The 22179-nt window shown below is 35.3% G+C and overlaps 1 protein-coding gene across 1 annotated transcript in view; it reads left to right on the plus strand.

Annotated features, from left to right (window-relative positions):
• MFS3 (major facilitator superfamily transporter 3) overlaps positions 1-22179 on the plus strand; it is a 50511-nt gene that overhangs the window by 933 nt on the left and 27399 nt on the right. The window contains exons 2-4 of the mRNA XM_069844027.1: positions 7170-7354; positions 14077-14307; positions 19952-20039. Coding sequence (XP_069700128.1) covers positions 7170-7354; positions 14077-14307; positions 19952-20039 — 504 coding nt within the window. The remainder of the gene's footprint in view (positions 1-7169; positions 7355-14076; positions 14308-19951; positions 20040-22179) is intronic.

The following is a 22179-nucleotide window of genomic DNA, read 5'->3' on the forward strand; positions in this document are numbered from 1 at the left end:
CCCGACCTTCCTGATCATCCAACTATTCAGCTATGCATAATTTATTTTATTTTATTTTTCAGTGATTGAAATATGAAACCTCTTTCGTTAATTGCTGTATTTATTTATTTGTATTTTTATTTAACCTCATGTTCTAGGATTAGGGAATCGTGTAGGACTATTTAAAAAAAACTAAAAATAATGTCAATGGCTTGTCAATATATCTTTTCATTAATAATCTTCCTCGTATGTAATCGTGAAAACTTTGTAACTAATTCAACAGTTCATAGCATAATTACACGTCAAAAAATTACTTTCATACTCCATCAGCAAGTCTGTCTTCTACTTTCTTCTTCAGTAGGTGCTATAACTTCGTCGAAGTTTTGACCTTCTCAATTAATTTACGCCATTCTTTTCTGTTATGAACAAGATTTGGCCAATTCTTTACATTCATTGTTTTCAAATCGTTGGTTATGTTCGGCAAGTCTATCGTGCTATCAAAAAGGAGTGTGTTAGGCCTATGTGGCAGTAAAAATTTTTAATAGCCTCCCTATCGATATAAAAAATGAAACTCAAAACATAAGATTATTTAGGGCCAAATTAAAGAAGTACCTAATTTCTCACGCCTTCTATTCTGTAGGTGAATTCATGACATTCAATAACACTTCATGAAATTGATACTAAAACTCAGTGTTGTACTAGTAGACTATATTGTAAATCTCGTCTGTATGTATTTCATCTAGACTGTGACTATAAATTAAGACTTTATAATAGTATTAAGTTTTTTGACTTGTTCCATATTCTAGCTGTAAAGCAATGTATGAATATCATGGAATGTTAATAGATACAATACAATAGGCTTTTTCATTATTTATTTTTTTATGTATTATTTTGTGTAGGCTCTATTATATTACCGGTACCCTTTAAGAGTTAAACTATGTAGCCTGTTCTAATATTGAATATATCGTTTCCAATTTTATTGCCTTACTTTGTTAAGATTTCTTTCACGGACTAAAAACCTACTGTACGGAAATATTTAGAATGTAGCATTACCATTTATTAATGTCAGAAACTGGAAGAAATTTAATTCATAATAGGCTACAAAGATCTTTGACACAAAGATGATTTAAGTATGTGCTAACCTACCTACATCCCTCCCTTTGTCCCTCCCATCCATCCACCCATCCATAATCTTTTTCTCTTTTTTAGTGATTGAAATATGAATCCTATTTCATTATTTAATTATTAACTTAAATGTGCATGCAATTTATTTCTTGTTATACCAGAAAGCTTTCTTTATTTTATTACTCACCGAGAGTTAAGCTATGTGAAACTCGTGTCATGTTCAGCTGCCATTTTATTAAAATGAATTGTTTTGCGTTCTCAAGTTATTATCTTGTACTGAGTGTGTTTTTAAGACAATGTTAAATATTTTATATTCCACTTTATGAATTAAACTTTTGCTATTTAGGACATTTATATACAGGTTAAAATAATCGGGTGAAAAATTTATCTCCCGACCGGAAAACGATCATTTTAGGTATCGGCAAGCGCACTTCCATACGCTGGTTACAGAGCCTGCACAGTATCAAAGATTCGACAAACAAACAATTCATGTAAATTATTAAATATAAATAATTATAACTTCATTCACTCAACCTAATTAAGAAAGAATATTCTGAAAGTAACTATTGACGATCCTCTAATCAGACGTAATGTTTTAGTGTATTTTAAATGGAGTGCACGACAGAGAAATTAACCATAATTTGCTCCTGTTTTCGGGCGAGGTTTCGTTTTATCTCCATGGGTATGTAAATACACAAAACAATATGTATTGAGACTCCGAAAAGTATAACCGCCTTCAAGACGAGCATCTCCAAAATGTGAAACTAGAAGTATGATGCACTTTGAGTGGCAAGAGGATAATAAGTCAATTTTTTCTGTTACTAAACTAAAAACTACTTCCGTTGGAGAATTGTTCTGTGGAACAAGGAGAACTACCATAATCAGCTCGCTTAAAGAAGCGTACGTTATTTCAGAAACATCTGTCTTCTTTGAAATTTCAAACTATATTTTACCAGTCCTTTCATCCCTGTCGAAAGCAAAAGTATCACACACTAATATAATAACTGTTTTTGTTTTGTTTTGTTTATGTAACTTTGAATGAGCAGCAATATCGTTTCAAGCAACTGAATTGCCTATAACAATCATTCTACTCCAAACCACAAACGTGGAAATGACTAAAATCGTGATATATGTGGAAGAATAAATATTGTTTAAGTAGCTATATGGGGCCTGTTTACTAATCCGCGTAAGGCCCAATAGTTATTAAGGGAACCAGGTTGTGATTGGGGGTCAAAAATCCGATATTTATGTTGTGTTTATAAAAGTATAAAACTTGTTCTTTAAAACAATATAAATATTGTGAGGAGTATTTCTACAGATAACCCTTTTAAATGCCCTCTTTAAATTTGGCGGTGCATGTAATTCATACATTCTTCTTTTTTTGTAAATGCAGTTTTCCTTAAGTTGACATTTTTCAAACTTAAGTGCATTTTTCTCTGAAACTATTGAATCAATTTAAATGAAATTTTTACAGTGTTTTCTGCAGCCTGTGTTCTACATAGTGGACCTACAGGTTTAAGAATATCACACACACAACACGAGAAAAAATATATATGCCTATGTATTGAAAAGAAAATTGCAAAAAATGTTGAAGTTATTATTTTTTTGTTTCACTAGGGGTGAAATATTTAACTAAATTTTGCTTTAGAATTTACAATATACATTATTAGTTAAGTTAGAAAAATAAAAGGTGTATGAGTGAAGATTGTAGCAAATAATGTGCACCTGAATAATGTGCACTTAGCACAGTGGGAAAACAGGTTATCAGTTAGGGCCTTTCTTTTGCACTTGGGTACGAAACTAATTAGATGTCTTTTATATCACTGAATTCAGAATAATTAATTGTATAAGCATGGAAATTTTTATTCCACTCTGAGTACTAAAAGCCTAGAAACATTGAACTAATCTTTGTACTGAAATTCTTTAATCGCACAGGCATCACTACCCACTCTCCTTAAAAGATATATGAAAAGTATCCTTGAAAAGAATTATGGGTCTGATATGATGTGCTACATATGAGATGCACTATCAGATTCACAAAGCTAGTGTTCACTTGATGATACAGTAATACTGTAAGAATCATATTTCAGACTTGCTCCAGTCACGTCTTGTGACGTAGAACGAATATTTTTCCGAATACGAATATTTTTTTTTTCTGAACATGAAATATTTCTTTTGATAAATGAAAATGTACATTATTAAATATTGTAACAAGTCTAGAGATATATCACTATGTATTTTTTTAATTTATTACTTTTGTATGTATGCGAGAAGTATTTTAGATTGAAAATTACGAAGTTTATAATTGGCAATTAGTGTCTTTCTACATGAACCATCGACACAAAGCCAAGTATGGTTACCAACCAACTGTACATGTTTGTTGTGCTGGTAGTTGACGTTTATAGTTGCGTCACTACTCTCCATTCGGTAGAGACATAATCCTGACTCACACAACTTAATAGTTTCGGTACCAATTTCTTAGCTCTAATTAAAACCTCATACAATCATACAACCACCAACCACTTAAATGTTCCACACAATTAAAGGGTTTCTAAGAATCCCCTGCCATCTTTTATCTAATTTTTAATAATCATAAAACGAAACAAAAGCGTTTATATCCCAGTTAAGAACCACCTCTAAAATTTTAGAAGTGTAGTATGTATAACTAAACAAACATTTTCAATCGACCCTCCATACTTTAATATAGGTTACATTTATAGATGAAGCATGTTTTAAATCCGAGAAATCAAGCTCCAACTGGTCGAATGAGATGCTTAAAATAAATGCCTAAAATATTTTAAGGCGCTACTTTGGTGAGATTGAGGGGGGGAGAGAGGGAGGGAGGGAGGGAGGGAGAGAGAGAGAGAGAGAGAGAGAGAGAGAGGGTGCGAGAGAGAGAAAAAATTATGAATTGATCAGGCAAAAACTCTTCTTCTTTATTTTCTCTCTTTCATTCTTTCTTCCCGCGTTCCTTTTCTTTTTGTCTTTTTCGACGAAATAGTAATATTTATGTTCGGTTTCGTCTAAAGCTAGGCGTACTACCCCATTCTCCAGATCCTATACAAAGTTCTCCAGAACATAATGTGTAAACTGGCAAATATGTTCTGTGACTGAAACGGAGGTAACTTGCGAATTAATTTCATAATCTTGGATATAGGTCCACGTCAAATGAATTACGACATAGCTAATACCTTACTATTGTGTGACTAAAGTGTGAATTTCCCGAGTGAGATACAGGAATGCGCTTATCTTTAGTCACCATTAAATAATATTGTGAAATGGCAGCTCTTATCACACTGACCACAACAAATGCGTAGTCATCCGTCGCACTTATTCAATTTAATTTCAATGTAGATAAGGACTTCATTAACAAACACTTCGATGATTGATTGTTGAGGCTACTCGAATGCTCTTCATGAAATAAACTGATAGGTGTTACACACGTTCTGACCTATCACGCACAGACCACCTTCAAGGACGCAAAACAGGAAGAAATTTTTAATGCAATAATCAGAGTGATTAAAACATTACGTAGAATAAATGTCGCCGCATTCAGTTTCCAACTAGGATAAAAATACGGTTTCTTTATGTTTACTAGGTGAACGATAAGTATGGAATATTGCTAATAACTTCTTAAATTTTAATTCCAAAAAAAAAAAAGTTTTATTCAAAAGCTGCTTGAGATAAACCATACAATCTGATAACAGACATATAGAATGTGACAGTGAACTTTATTTTTTAAATGACACCCCATATTGAAATTTACATATTCCGAATCTCCATTAAATTTTACGTGTGAATGTGGATAAATTTTACCCATTCACTCGTTTAATTTATTTTAACTATTTGTTAAACTTGTTTCGTGGACTTCAAATTTAAGGCAAATAAGTAAGTAAAATCATGTTAAGTAGGCCATAAAACTAAGCAAAACGCTATGACTACCCAAACTTTACAACAGATGCTCAAAATGAGAACCATTCACAGACAAACAATGTCCAGTGTATCACGAAAACGGTCCATTGCCCTTCTCACAGCTACATGACTTATCTGTTTCATGTCACATCTACAATGAATATATTTTAAACTATAAGATTACTTTTAATTTAAACTGAAATTAGAATTACTAACTTCTTTTGTCGGCATCAGTCAACTCCAGATACGACAACATTGGTCTTTTACTACCCGTGGAGTATATCTTACTGCTTCTTGTGATTGGAGCAGCATATGAGAAGGTCTTATCAATAAACACTCTTATCCTATCACTTCAAAAGAAAGCGTTCTCTTTGGCGCCGGCTGGGTATTAATTGGACGCGGATACTATACATCTATTATCATGCAGTAGAGGCCTACGTCTCACTTGGTATGTGTCAGAGGAAGAATATTTGAAGAATGATCCCAAAACTCACTCAGTCCATTTGGTCATTTTTATGAGTTATACATATTTATAATTTGTTGACCTCTATCATATTTTAAGCTTCTTAAAAAAAGTGTTACTGTGCAAGTCACTTGAAAACTCGCTCAGTCCGTAGACCGGTGGATAAAAAATCTAGCCAAATCCTTTCATAAAAATGAACTGAACGCGTTTTGGGATCACACTCTTCAATTGTTGCATCTCTTGGCTCAGTTGCCTCATGAGTGATGCCTTAGTGATGTATTTATGTTCCAATCAGGTTTCAGACTGTTGATTAAACATACATTATTGATCTCGGAGCTAAAATAATAGCAGATTATACACCTGAGATGTTGTTCCACACAGGAATTACACAAGCATTGTTTGTGTAACGCACGCAATGATGATTATGTCGAAGTTTAATTAGAGAAAAAAATAACAAAATTATCATATTTATGGAGTGTAGACCTACTTAAGAATATCGAATAATAAATAGCAACAGTTTTCACTGTAGATTTATTTTATCTACATTTAAAGGGATACGTTTTATGTCTAGTATTCTAACTTCACCCTAGATCATATATACCCAGATTGCTCTGCGTTATAGGCTTCGACGGTAACAACTTTTGTCAGGTTTACTATGCTGCTATCCAGTTGTTACATAAGGAGTCACGTCATAACTTCCATTTGAATAGCATTACCGACATACTGCCTGTCAACGAATCCAGAGAAGTTTACATGATCTCACTCAGTGGTCCACCAAGTGGAAAATAAAAATAAACGGTGAAAAATCACATTTTGTTGTCTTCACTAAACGCTTCCCTCGTGTTTTAACAAACCTCAGTATTCAGAATCAGACTGTTCTATTCAATACATCAACTAAATATCTTGGGGTCATATTGGACAATCGTCTCACCTTCAGACGTCATATTCAAGCTGTGAGAGAAGTCTTTTCAACGATTTATGGCACTATATCTATTATTCAAAAGCAGTTTGCCAATGAACACAAAATTACTGTTATACACGTCTCTGATTCGTTCCTATATTCTTTATGCCTGTGAAATTTGGGCACAAAGTCACATACGTTATCTCAAGAAACTAGATGGTATTCAACGATCAGTTTGTCGAACTATCACAAGTGCGGACTACCTTATCAGAAACACACAACATTATGAAGGTTTGAACATCAGCTTATTTAGTGACCTTATAAAGTTAGAGAGATCAGTCTTTCTCCATTCCTCAAGATCTCATATCAATCCATTGATAAGAGAACTCTTTTCTAATACTTGATTTTTTATTTTATTTATTTTGTGTATAATGCTCATTTTATTTTGTTCAAGTTGCTAATCTTTATCTCTGATGGAGTTCTTGTCTTAATTTCTCTCTTTGTTACATATTTGTACCATTTGTTTTGTTCTCCTGTTATTCTCATTGTAAAAAGGCAAGGGTCCTTGTGACCTGGTACTTAAAATAAATGTTATGCTGAGTGTACCATTAAGCATTACCGACTGTACTGCCATTTCGTGTTCGTTTACGGCGGACGGGTGGCGATCCTGGCGGTTGTTCTCTTCAAAGTGCAACTGATTGTAACATAGGAAAGAGCAATCTATATGTGATCTGGGCTTTCACATATAAAAAAATGTGAGATTAAATTATCTTTGTATCTTTTGTGCAGGATTGATTCCAGCCCGATACATATTTGCTATACTGGGCGCAATCTCATTCGCTATACTCTATGGCCTGAAGGTTAACCTGAGTGTAGCCATTGTTGTCATGGTGAACCACACGTCGCAACAAACAGATTCCAGCGATATCATCGCTTCATATTGCCCCAAAACGGATTCGGACAGTTCAACTGAGGTAAGATGACACAAATCAGTTCTGTAAACTGCGTTTAAATATGAGAGCATGTGTTTATGGTGTTTACTAAGATTAAACATTGAATACATATCAATAAATTAGATAAGCTAAGCTCTGCCGTAAGCAATGATCAAACGTAATCTAACCTAGATTAACAATGTGCCAATGTACTTTGTGGAGAAAAGGACATTAGATTAACGTAAGCATTTTCAGTACTAAGTTATTTATTTGTAAAAAATGTATTTCGTCGCACTTTGAACAAGACTTGTAGTTTGTTACACACCTATCTACAATTGCGTACTTCTTGAGCATCTGCTAGCGACTATTAAGTAGTTTGTAAAGAACTTTAATTGTCAGAATTAGGCTTTTCGGTATTTTTTAATTGGTTATTATGCGTCGCTTTATTTATTTTATTGGGTTATTTTACGACGCTGTATCAACTTCTAGGTTATTTAGCGTCTGAATGAAATGAAGGTGATAATGCCGGTGAAATGAGTCCGGGGTTCAGCACCGAAAGTTACCTAGCATTTGCTCGTATTGGGTTGAGGGAAAACCCCGGAAAAAACCTCAACCAAGTAACTTGCCCCGACCGGGATTCGAACCCGGGCCACCTAGTTTCGCGGCCAGACGCGCTGACCGTTACTCCACAGGTGTGGACGCGCCGCTTTATCAACTATATGGTTATCTAGGATCTGAATGATATGAAGGTGATAATGCCAGCGAAATGTGTCCAGGGTCCAAGGTTGAGGGAAAAACCTAGAAAAACATCAACCAGGTACCTTGTCCCAACCAGGATTTGAACCCGGGCCCGCTAGTTTCACGGTCAGGCATGCCACAGCGATGGACGCTTTTCGGTATTCCATCCGTCTGGGACAAAAGCCTAATTCTGGTCACATCACCATGAAAGCTTAACAACGCATACATTTTTTTATCATTAATTTCCTTCCAGTTCTGATCACGGCACTTTCCATTTCCATTATTTTCAAATAGCTGTAACTTCTTAAATGGGTTTAATGTAAAAAAATCCCATGTGTCGCATGGGATTTTGTGCTCAAAATGGTCCATAGATTTGGATCCCTGAGTGCTGTTGAATTGGTGTCTTATCTGTGTAGGCCTACAGATGTCGGAACGCAATAAATTCGATATGTATTAATTTAAGATTAAAATCTGTATATTCGCGGAAAATGAGTATAAATCACTACCGACTGCTACTAAATTCTATTGAAAATTCACATTTAAGAGTGTAAGCCTACACCTTGGGGGTCTCATGAGAGCATAACTGAATATATCGGAAACCAACCAGTTACCACAGAGAGGAAAGTTTGCACTCGTAATCCATGCCGAGAATCAAACTATGGCCTTCTCATCTATAGTCAGATACCTTACCTACAAGACTATTTAACATCTTTCCTAGCAATAAACAGTGGCGTAGCATGAAATTTTGAGCAGGGGAAGCTAACTCAAGTTGTCTTTCATGTACATATGAGAAAACGTATTGCAAAAATATAGGCTAGTCTTAAAATAAATAGTAGTCCATGTTAAGTCAGCAGTCCGAAGATTGGGTGGAACCTCGTAAGTAACACCAATAAGGCATCACCTCAAATGGTACGTAGTAAAATATGATTTCATTGTTTACACATATCTCTATCAAATAGACACTTATACGTATAATTTAACATTTAACTCACTCCCTGTCATATTTAGAGAAATCACAGTATGAACGGTCAATAAATACAGTATTAGTAATTACGTAAGTATGCGTCAGTCTTGGTTGTGTCCTTCGTTGACAGCGAGGGAATCGGTCGTTTGTTTTTTAAATCACACTTTTGTTCGAAAGTCAGTCTTGATAATAGAATTGTCCTAAAAATTCAAGTAAATTAGTGTCAGCAACAGTTATTTCACTGATTATTTATTATATCAGCCACAGTGTACACTAACACTTCAACTGAACACAACTCACGAAAGGAATAACTCGGAAACTAAATTATTTTCAATGTCAAAGCTAGCCTCTTGCGACCAGGGTAGTACTGTTAGAAAGAATGGAAAATCTGCGGGGTGGTTTACACAGAAGAATGAGGGGATTGGAAGCTGATGTGTGCAGGCTTCATGTTTACTGCTGCATCACAAATCATCCTGATCTGCCGCATCACAATATTTAACGCGTAAATATAAATTGTATGAAAATTAGTAAATAATTTTGTTCATAAACTGCAGGTTTATTACAAAATTATTATTAACTGGGGAAGCTGAGCTTTTGAGCTTAAATTGACGCTACGCCACTGGCAATAAATCACTTCAAGTTAAAGTATGATTAGTCATTTCAATAACGTTTTAAAATTGAATTTATATTGTATCTTAATTATTAGATCAGAAGAGTGCAATATAATAAATTTTTATGAAACATATATAATGTGAGCTATTTTCATGTTTGTACACATATTGGAATCGACAATATTAAATATTATTAAACAGTTAAACAACGTACTGACAATATTTTACAATATTGATATTAATACCGACACTTATTTGTCAGCCAATTTTACACTTTATGGTTATGGTGGACCTTTACATTTCTGTTTTTCGATCCACCATCACTTTGATATATCCAGGTTTAAAGAAACTCCTGATAGCATGTTGTTTTAACCTCACTTTTAAGTAGACGAAGAAAAAATCATGACTATAGCACAAAATTTGGAAGAGTAGCAGCATTTTTAATAAAGCAACATGGAAGAAAAATGGATTGCAGCATTTAGAGACGAGCGACCGTTTAAAAGACCACCCAGAGCTTCCAACCTTTTCAAATATATTTTAAGGCCCATTCACAATGAAAATTAAACATAATCATACATAAACACAGAAGTTTGCTGCCAGGTTATCAAATGGGATCATTCACAATGATTCACATAAACACTGACATTAACATTGCCGTTAGACGTTAATATAGAAGTTTGCGAATTCCAAACTTTCATGCTTATGCTTACGTGATTTGCAAACAGTGCATAATCGTGGAGCACTGAAGTATGCGGCAGAATATGAGGAAATGACATCGTTGTTATGTTTCCATGGTTATCAAATATCTTTGCGGTTATGTTTATGTTCCCATCATGAATGATGTGATTTTACCGTAACGTTTACATTCTTGAGTTAACGCTTACGTTATGTTTAATTTTCATTGGGAATGGGCCTTTAGTGTTGCTCTAAGATATTTGAATTTTTCCACCTCTTCAAGCAATAAATTTCTAATTTTTATATTTCCATTTCGTATTATGTTCTGATCACGAGACATAATCATATACTTTGTTTTTTTTTTTCGAGATTTACTTATAAACCCACCTCTTTACTTGCTTCAAGTAAAATTCCCGTGTTTTCTCTAATAGTTTGGATTTTCTCCTAGTATATTCACGTTATCCGCATAGACAAGCAGCTGATGTAACCTGTTAAATTCCAAACCCTCTAATTCTATATAGTTAAGTTAAAATAATACACAGCTGCAACGGTCTACTCCGAAGGAATTATTTAAAAATACTCTCCGGCAAACTGGACGCAATAAAGTTAAATAACACGAGGCTTTTAAGGGGAGTCTGTACATCCATAACTTACAATGTTAAATTCCTCAATTTTGGGTACACTTATCTCAGAAGTTATAAAAGATACAAATGTAGAAAAAATAGGGCATATGTAACATACCTTTATGTATATAATAAATTTAAAATTCCACAAAGCGATTGGCAAAAAAAAATCATTGATAACATATTTGCATTAAGAATGACTGCAAATTATTTTCCATTTTTGTTGAAGATAGAAATAAACTTAATTTTCTAACCTACTGTGTAAAATGTCATCACATTGATATTGCCTATTAATTTCAGCCTTCTGGTTATAATAATTTCTGAGAAAAGTGTACCAGTATCACAAAAAATAAAGTTCAGAAAAATTTTGTCAAAGTTTTCGTAGCTTGCAATGTTAAATTCCTCAACTTTGGGTGCTCTTTTCTCAGAAGTGATAAAAGATGCAAATGTAGAAAAAATAGGGCACATCTAACATACTGTTATGTATACAACCGGCTAAATAAATTTAAAATTCCAAAGAGCGGTTGGCAAGAAAAAATTTTTTATTGATAACATTTTTTGCATTAAGAATATTATATTTGCTGACAATAGGGCTAAAAGCTGACAATTAGAAGAAATACAATCATATTATCATTTTACACATATTAAACTACCGAAAAACGATAAAAACCAAAATTCCATTTTTTGTCAAAATTCGGTGTACAGATTCCCCTTAATGTAAAACATGGGAACATTTTTAATTTTGTATCAGGTAGCGTAAGAATGAAATTCAGAATATGGCCATGAACATTCATTAGTTTATGCAAGTTCATAAAACTGAATAGCTAATGAAATATCCGGAAGCAGGAAAACTAATGTTAAATAAGATAAAATTATTACGGCTGTGACTTGCATAAATCATTCATTCATTGTCCATACCAGCACAATCCACTTCTAAGATTACTGGACAGTTCAATGTGTCTTCAAGATACCATGTTGAAATTCTATTTGTTGAAAGTGACATCTTCATAAGAGAAGGACGAAGTACTCGAAGCAATCAATCAATTATCGTGTGAACATTTCAAACAAGAGACTTTAAATGATAAAATGAACAACATTTCAAACTAAAGACATTAATTGATAGCGTGTAACATCTCATAAACTGTCAGTACTGCGAAGATAATGTTGAAGATTAATTATTACGCACTCGATTTTCATATTCTGTGCTATGTTGCATTGAAAATGAATGGTGAAATGCTGTTGAATTTGGTTTAATTAAGAAAATCTATTTCAAAACGTACTTTTTTTCTCATTTCTAATCCTTTATTTATCTTTCTTCGTTAGTTTCTTCCTTTTTTTTTAGTATTAAAATGTGAGCTCTGTTGCATTTACGCGATGTCTTTTTATGTCCAATTTACTATCGTTCTTGTCATTACAATGATTACAATATCAGTATATTAACAATAATTGATGATACAGGGGAAAACCCTGATAAGTCATGCTTTACTGTTTTTACAGGAGAGAAAGTTAAAAGTGAAGAGTCCACTGCAAGAATGATGGATGTCATTTGGAATGCATTTTGCAGGAGAAGCAATTGAAAGTTTGAAATGCTTAGCGCTCAAAGCTTAACTGTGATTTTCCTATCATTACTGGAGAATGACTATCAGTGTTAATGCCATATAACTCTCTATGTACATTCTATATGTCTTAAGCTATACATTGACAGTCTTGGTTCATTTTCTACAAGAAAGTGACATCCATCATTCCTGCAGTGGACTCTTCAAGTTTCAAGACCTCTTATATTCTATTGTCTTCGGGTTACTATTCTTTGGACTAATGAGGTTGTTATTCTGTATAGTTAGACTACACAGATCTACACTGCTTCAGAACAATATCACCACCATGGCTCACACAACCACCATGAGCTTTGGGTTTACGTACTAGAGACGAAAATAAATTAATGAACTCTGATATTAAATAAAGGACGAAAGAATACAGAAATAAACTTTTATAACAACCTAGCCTTTCCTGTACTATTAGGCCTACGTTATGATAGTGAAAGTTGGACTATTAGAGGTAAAGATGAACCCAGACTGAAATCTGCTGAGATTAAATTTATGTGAAGAACAGGAGGATACACTACTCGGGATTCAAACCAAAGGACGGCATTTTTAGAGGAAACTGATAGGAACTTCCATTTTGGAAAAAAAATAGTAACATACCAAACGAATACTTAGAATAACACGTAGACCGAATATCCAGGTCAAGATTTCCAAAATGAATGACGAAAAATACTACAAATGGAAGAATAAGACAAGGTTGACCAATGAAGAAACTGAAGGGTGAATTCTAATGCCGGAACAGATCTATATCCTTGAAAGCGTGATGATAATAATTACTCTATGTCAGGTAGTATTAAAATTACTTCAGTATACAGAGTGCTCTAAAAATGATTCCAATATTTAGAGAGGAGGTAGTATGCATCAGATCAAGGAATAAAATGTTCTACAAACATGAGACCTAAAATTAATATCTTTTGAGAAATGAGCAAATGTTTACCTCCACTGTAAGACCAGCATGTCTTCCACTGTGAGTTCTTTGGCAAGAAACAAATAAAACAGAATGCAACAGTTTGCCACTACGTATTGCAGATACGAAACTAACTTACCTGACTGGTACAGTAAATACTACTGCAGTAGTACGATTATGAACTCTAACGTACTGTCGACGCTTAAGCGTTCTCTTGATAAAGACACAAAGGTATGCTGTGCAATACGTAGTGACAAACGGTTGAATTCTGTTTTCCTCATTCGTTTCTTGCCAAAGAACTCACAGTGGAAGATATGCTGATCTTTGCTCATTTCTCAGAAGATATTAATTTTAGGGTCCATGTTTGTAAGACTTTTATTTCTTGTTTTGATGCATAGTAACTCCTCTCTAAATATTGGAATCTTTTTCATAACACCCTATATAATATTTTTGCAATATTTTATACATGAATGCTTATACTTTCACTTTTACGTATACTGCATTAATGTGAATACTAATTCAAATTAAGCAGCTCATACATCGAGTAGATAAGGAACTACTTTTATTCTTTATTTCTCTTGGTATTGTAATTTTTCAAACAGTTTTGTCTATTCCAAATAACCAAACTTACGTTTTATTTTGCAGGATGGTCCATTTAAATGGGACGAGAGTCTGCAAGGCCTCATTTTGAGCTCGTACTACTGGGGTTATTTGATAAGTCAGCTGCCAGCCGCAAGAATCTCAGAGAAGTTCAGTGCCAAATGGGTTCTATTCACCGCAGTTGTCCTTAACATTATCAGCACATTGCTGACACCAGTGGCTGCAGAAAGTGAACATGCCTTAATGTTCCTAAGATGCGTGGAAGGAATTGGAGGCGTAAGTTGAACTTTGCATCCTATTTGTGACTAATATTTCATGTATTCTTGAATAGCTCAAGAGCTCGGACCATATTACTAAGCCACATTATTAATAATTTCACAAGATGAAGATTTCAGACCGTTCATACGAGTAAATCTAATTTCTCTTGTCATTTATTAGCTTACATCTACAAGACATGTTATCCTTTATAAGCTCATATACAGAGTGCTACACGAACTTCTCCCCCCCCCCACTTAGGGAGGTGATTCGTTAGGTTATTTCGAACTAAAAATCTAGATAAGCTAATGAGATCATATTCGTAATCAAGGAGTTAGAGCAAATTGATAACGGGGGAAAAAGAATTATTTTTAGAATTTCAGCCAACAAGGTACAGAAAAATTGAGCCGCCTAATACTATGTTGCAGATAAGCCTACAACGCATTGCGCATATTCAGCAAACAAGAGCGCCTAAATGTATGCTACTTGTAGATACTCTTGCGAAGCTCGTTGCCTACATTCAGGAGGACTGCTACCAAGATTCGGCCCACATTTTATTTCCGTATCTGTACAAAAATAATATAAACACTTCATCTCTGTAAATTCAATATCTGTTTCAATTTCTTGATTTTGTAGCTCTAGTTTGTTTTAACATGAAATTATTGCTAAGTACTCACTTCTATCGATCTGTTTCATTTAAACTGGATTTACATCACATCTTCGGAAATGTCTTCCTGCATCTGAACGCAACGGAACGCACGAATACGAACCGCGCGCGTAGCATTTCGCAGCTTCACACAATCCTTTTTTTATTGTCGCCGAGGCATCCAGAAACTTTTCGCGTGTTTGTACCTAACATGGTACAATTACAGATGCAGCATCTAATCTAACAATAAGGGTGTTAGATCTGGCGATCTGGAAGGTCAGATGATAGGACCTCCGCGACCAATTCACCTCTGTCGGAATTGCTGGTCCAAGTGAGCTTTCACAGAGCGGGAGGTGTGAACGTGCACTCGACGTCTTGTTGTCAGATGAATATTTTCAAGAAGCTGTTGACTACAACGCATTTCGAAAGTCTGTTGTTACTCTGTAACTACTGGAAATCGACCACAGGTATATAAGGCCAATATGCAAGGAGAATCCCTAGGAATCTATACCATTAACCGGGGAAAACTTCGTGAATCACACTGTATTTATCGCCAAAGTGGAATTTGAAACTTAATATATGTAGCCTATTTATTTTAAATAGTAATGTTACAGATAAGCAGAAATATTAAAACCATTTTGCAACAGGACAGAAATCATTTTAAATAATAAGTAAAATTTTTAATGGTTTGTCAGACTCTACATTAAACTACGGTTAAGTCTAGATTTGTAAAAAAAAAGTATGGCTTATGGTTTCAGAGGATTATATTTTTTTTAATAAATAGAGGTAGATAATGTAATATTGGTGCCAAATGAAAATAAAACTCTCAAAGTTTTTCGTATGTAAGTTTGAGGCACTGAAGAAACAAAAGACGGTAGCAATCTAACAAATGCAATAATTTTCATTATTACAATTAACTATACAAGATGGATGTCCAAAGAAAAGTGTAATGTGTTTTGTGGCTGGAAAAATTTGAATCGTCGTTGTCAATTTCATTAATCATAACCATAGCAAACTCATACTTACTTACTTACAAATGGCTTTTAAGGAACCCGAAGGTTCATTGCCGCCCTCACATAAGCCCGCCAGCGGTCCCTATCCTGTGCAAGATTAATCCAGTCTCTATCATCATACCCCACCTCCCTCAAATCCATTTTAATATTATCCTCCCATCTACGTCTCGGCCTCCCTAAAGGTCTTTTTCCCTCCGGTCTCCCAACTAACACTCTATATGCATTTCTGGATTCGCCCATACGTGCTACATGCCCTGCCCATCTCAAACGTCTGGATTTAATGTTCCTAATTATGTCAGGTGAAGAATACAATGCGTGCAGTTCTGTGTTGTGTAACTTTCTCCATTCTCCTGTAACTTCATCCCGCTTAGCCCCAAATATTTTCCTTAGCACCTTATTCTCAAACACCCTGAACCTATGTTCCTCTCTCAGAGTGAGAGTCCAAGTTTCACAACCATACAGAAGAACCGGTAATATAACTGTTTTATAAATTCTAACTTTCAGATTTTTCGACAGCAGACTGGATGATAAGAGCTTCTCAACCGAATAATAACACGCATTTCCCATATTTATTCTGTGTTTAATTTCCTCCCGAGTGTCATTTATATTTGTTACTGTTGCTCCAAGATATTTGAATTTTTCCACCTCTTCGAAGGATAAATCTCCAATTTTTATATTTCCATTTCGTACAATATTCTGGTCACGAGACATAATCATATACTTTGTCTTTTTTTTTGGGATTTACTTCCAAACCGATCGCTCTACTTGCTTCAAGTAAAATTTCCGTGTTTTCCCTAATCGTTTGTGTATTTTCTCCTAACATATTCACGTCATCCGCATAGACAAGAAGCTGATGTAACCCGTTCAATTCCAAACCCTGCCTGTTATCCTGAACTTTCCTAATGGCATATTCTAGAGCGAAGTTAAAAAGTAAAGGTGATAGTGCATCTCCCTGCTTTAGCCCGCAGTGAATTGGAAAAGCATCAGATAGAAACTGACCTATACGGACTCATACCTTTTGTAATAATCAACTGGATGAAGTGCATGTAATAATGGAAGTTTATAAGGAGTCAGATGAAAAAGTTTCTTTCAAAGTACTCGCGTCGGGTCTATATGACCCGAGTGTTTTTTCTTTCCTCTATTTTCTTTGCTGGAAGGTAATATGAAGAGTGCCGGTGGTGTGTAATTTCTTCTATTGTTGAAATCTTTGAAACGGTTTGGCTGTAGTCATTGTTGAGTTTATCATTTAGCCCCAACAGCTGTTTATATGTGATTTGACCCGACGCGAGTGTGTGCGTTCTTCTAAAAGACAGGAAGATTTTGTGAATAACTGAGGAGATTTCTTTATTTATGCGTAAGTATTATTTGATGTAGGCTTTATATTATATTCTTCACATTTTCCGCGTTCATTTCAGCTGTATATGCAGCTCTTTTTTATTATTATTTTCAAAGGATGTCAAAGAAGTAGTAAGAGACGAAGAAATTGCAGAGAAGTCGAAGTCGAGGGAATTACTAGTAACAGACGAAGAAATTGCAAGGGAGTTGAATACGATTCTCAGTAATGCACTAATGATAATGACGATGGTGAATCTGTGGGGGAACTTTCTGAGCTTGACGATGTCATAGATGAAGACACAGGTTCCTCCAAAAATCCAGAAATTGTGACGTTTTATAACTGTACCAAGGGTGAAGTTGATTCATGCGACCAATTGTGTAGCAACTATAGTGTTGGACGTAGAACAAGAAGGTGGCCACTGGCAGTGTTCTTCCGTTTCATAAATGTTTCAGCACTCAACTCATATGTTGTTTATTATAAGATGAATACCAGAGAGAAGATACAAAGAAGAATATTTCTGAAGAACCTGGCTAAAGAACTTCTTATGGAAAACGTTGTCAGGAGAATGAGTAATCCTCATGTATCACGCAGTCTCAGGGCAAGAATAAAAATATTCCTAACGGAGAGAGGCGTTGAAGTGCCACCGAGAGAACAACAAAATCAAGAAACAAGAAGTGGACCAGCATCTCAGAGAAGGAAGAGATATCATATCTGCCCTAGCACAAATGAAGGGTACACGGAAAAAACGAACAATGTCACAATGCTGTTAAGGGTGATGTCATTATCTAATTCACTATATTACTACAAGCGTTAGTGTTATTTTTACCAAAAGTGGTGAAGGAGAATTAAAACTACAGACACACTCATCATTTCCTTGATTTCAAGTAGAAACATCAATAAATTTTGTAGTAATATACTGAAATAGATCACTATCTCACCCTTAATGGAAATGAGACATTGTTCGTTTTTCCCTTGTGCCCTTCAAATGATAATAAGCATTCAACACAATGTGCTGCTTGTTTGGGACACGTATGCAAAATTCACTGCAAAGTTGCTTGCACAATATGTGGAGAATAAGCCAAGAAATGAAGCACTGTTTTGTTTTACAATGTCTGATGGAAAAGTTTTAAGACTGAAGCCAGCAGTGCTTATTGGTTTGCCATGACATCTTAGGAATCGATGTAACAATTCAGAATGAACCCCTTTGAAGGGCATTCAATGCAGTAACCTTCAGGTACAGTGATTTTTTTATTACAAACCCAGTCAACATTTTTCAAGAATGTTTCCAAATCTAGGATAATAGTAGGAGTTTGTGTATTCCTCCAGAAGAGGACTGTAGTAGTCTTTAGGTACCATTATTATGAACCTAACCTTAAAATTGTTCAATCAAACCTTGTAAAGAAACAGTATGGTTTTCAAGTCCACACCTGTGGAGTAACGGTCAGCGTGTCTGGCTGCGAAACCAGGTGGCCCGGGTTCGAATCCCGGTCGGGGCAAGTTACCTGGTTGAGGTTTTTCCGGGGTTTTCCCTCAACCCAATAGGAGCAAATGCTGGGTAACTTTCGGTGCTGGACCTCGGACTCATTTCACCGGCATTATCACCTTCATATCATTCAGACGCTAAATAACCTAGACGTTGATACAGCGTCGTAAAATAACCCAATAAAAAAAAAATATAAGATTTCAAAGTCATGTTTCCACTTTTCTTTAGTTGAGATTTATGAATTTCATTGTATTTAGACAGTTTTCACTTTTTTAAAGTTGAGATTTACAAATTTCATTGTATTTGATTATGTTCAATATAAATAATATACAGTTCAGAATAAAAATATTTCGTTTACTTCAGTTTAAACATTTTATTTGCCCCATAATTTTTATCATGAATCCACATCCACATCTTAGTTTGAGTCAATGGGTATCTTAATTTGTGTCAATGGGTCAAATTGACCCAACGCGAGTGATTATGTAACTTTCTACCAGGCGAGTACTTAAGGGTTAAAGCTCTATGAACTGTTGTTTTCGGAAGTCCTAATTGTCGGCAAATTTACGAACAGATTTCTTTGGACCTGAACAAATGCTCCTCGGATGACTTCATCATATGTCGATGGCCTTCCAGTACGCTTTTTCTCCAGTAGGCTTCCAGTCTCTTTTACTGTCTATCTCAACTACGAGTGTTATTCTCGTGTGGCAGTTCTTCGTTAAATAAGCGACGAAATCCACGTCGTACACGAGTCACAGATTCAAATTTTTCCAGCCACAAAGCACATTGCACTTTTCTTTGGACATTCATCTTGTATAATTAATTGTAACAATGAAAATTATTGCATTTCTTCGATTGTTACCGTCTTTTGTTTCCTTCAGTACGTCAAACTTAAACGAAAAGCTTCGAGAATTTTATTTTCATCTGGCACCCATATTACGTTTCTACCTCTATCCATTCAAAAATATAATCTTCTGAAATCTCACCATGACTTTTGGGACACATTGTCAATCATTTAATTGTGTGCATGAGAACTAAAGATACTTTGTATCCAACGTTCTCTAAGTTTCTCATAATTTTTAAATAATAATTATGGGTGTTATTCAACGATGCATACTTTGTCCTTACGCACATAACATAGCAATTTCAGTAACTACTACGGTATATTAATTTATACTGTTTCTTTTCAGGGATTTTCCTTTCCTGCCATGCATGTTATGCTTTCAAAATGGGCGCCTGTTGAAGAAAGGACTGTTTTGTCATCCATTGCTTATGCTGGTTAGAATAAACTCCTTTTATATTCAGAAGGAGAAGGTTGTTATAACCTCATTATTATTATTATTATTATTATTATTATTATTATTATTAATTATTATTATTACTATTATATCAAAGTATTAGAGAGCAGCAAAACTTTCACTGCAAACCCAGCTTTATTCAATATTTCTTATTTTCCACCTTCATCTTAGTCCGCTTACGATCCGTATATCTTAATGTTGTCTACCAGGAGACCCGCTCAGCCCGATACTGTTTAATGTCCTAACACATGATGTCACGAAAGGAATGGAAGGAGTAAGTACGTACATCTACGCCGACGACATGACCATCGCAGCGACAGACTTAGACAATATACAATCAGTCAGTACTAGACACGCTAAGCAAATGGGCGGAACGAAACGACATCAAGATAAACGAAGAGAAGACGGAACTGGTAATGTTCAGGAAAGGAGGAAGACTCACCGAAGAAGAAAATGTAAAATGCAATGGCAAACAACTCAAAAGGACAAGCGATTTTAAATATCTAGGAATCACAATTCAGACGACTGGGAAAAGTTTCAGGCTACACATAAGATCGAGAGTAATGGCGGCCACAAGAGCCATGAATGAAATTAGGAACATCACACAATTATCGATAAGCACAGCTATGGACCTGTTCCGGATAAAGATATTACCCGTCCTGACGTATGGCCTAGAATCAGTGGGAGAATACCTCACATACAAACAGATGGAAGAACTAGAGCGGGTGAAAGCTAGGTATTTGAAGAGAGCTCTAGGACTACCACAGAACGCAAGATCGAGACTAGTGTACGAACTAACCAGAGAGACCTTTTTGATAGAGGACCTAAGGTGCGAAATAATGCTCCCAGCGAACGACTCCTACAAGATCTGCACGAGAAGAAAACCAGCATACCGGAGGAATTCTACGCAACGTGTGCGATGCAAGATAGGACATGGACGGAAGCTAATCATGAAATGAGACACGTGACGACAAGATTGGCAACCCATGGCTCCACCACAAGGTGTGCGGCAACAAGACTTACCACGAACCAAATGATAAGTGTGTGTGTGTGTTTTATGCTCAGAACTATGCGACAGATATCATATTATCAAGTGTAAGAAGAGACAGAAATCCATCGCAGCTTATAGTAAAGACAAGTAATGTTTCTTACCCCATGCACGGTGTGTGCACATTTCAACTTATTATTATTATTAATGTTGTCTACCATCTGTTATGTCCTTCTGCCCCGAGCTTTTCTTTCGTTCATCATTCCTTCCAGTACATCCTTCAGTAGGCAGTTTCTTCTCAGCCAGTGACCCAGTGAATTCCTTTCCCCTTTTTGATCAATTTCAACATCAGGCTTATTCTTTCTTCATCCACTCTTTATAGCATAACTTAATTTTCTTATTCTGTCTGTCCATTTCACATTCTTCATTTCATTCTTCTCCACATCCACAATTCAAATCCTCCTAATAGTTTCTCTTTACTTCGTGTATTGTCCAGTTTCTGCTCTATACAATACCATACTTCACTAGTCTCTTCCTAAGTTCCAGTACTGTGTAAATATCAAAGTAACAACCCCCTGTGTACATTTCTTACATTATTAATTGATGACCATATTGCATTATATAATATGTTACTGTTGTTAAGGTAATAATTCTGTACACTAGGACATTCTGAAAGTAACGGTAAGATAGTTACTGTTTCACACTAAATTTATTTAGGTTACTTTTGACATTACATACTTCAAATATAGTCTCCTGCCATGTCAACAATACGTTGCCAAATTCTTGGAAGACGGCGAAATCCATCTGCAGCAGCATTTCTGGATATCTCTCTCACTGATCAATCTAAAGTTCTTCGGATGTCAACTCTTGATTGAAAGCGAATGCTTCGGTTCCACCCAACTTGCAGTAGTTCAGTATGGTAGGACTTCTCTCCCATAGGGTTCTTGTAATGCCTTTAAGCTCTGAGTTGCACGTTTTTCTATTGAAACTTGGATTTTTATGAAGCACCTTTGTTCGCGCCTTTAAGGCTGTATTGTTTACTATAAATCAGAAACAGCCACTGTATGTACAAAATATCGTTGCTTCTAGACTTTCAATATTGCAGATTTATGAAACAATCGCTGCTCTATTA

The sequence above is a fragment of the Periplaneta americana genome, chromosome 13 (genome assembly GCF_040183065.1).
Source record: "Periplaneta americana isolate PAMFEO1 chromosome 13, P.americana_PAMFEO1_priV1, whole genome shotgun sequence".
NCBI lineage: Eukaryota > Metazoa > Arthropoda > Insecta > Blattodea > Blattidae > Periplaneta > Periplaneta americana.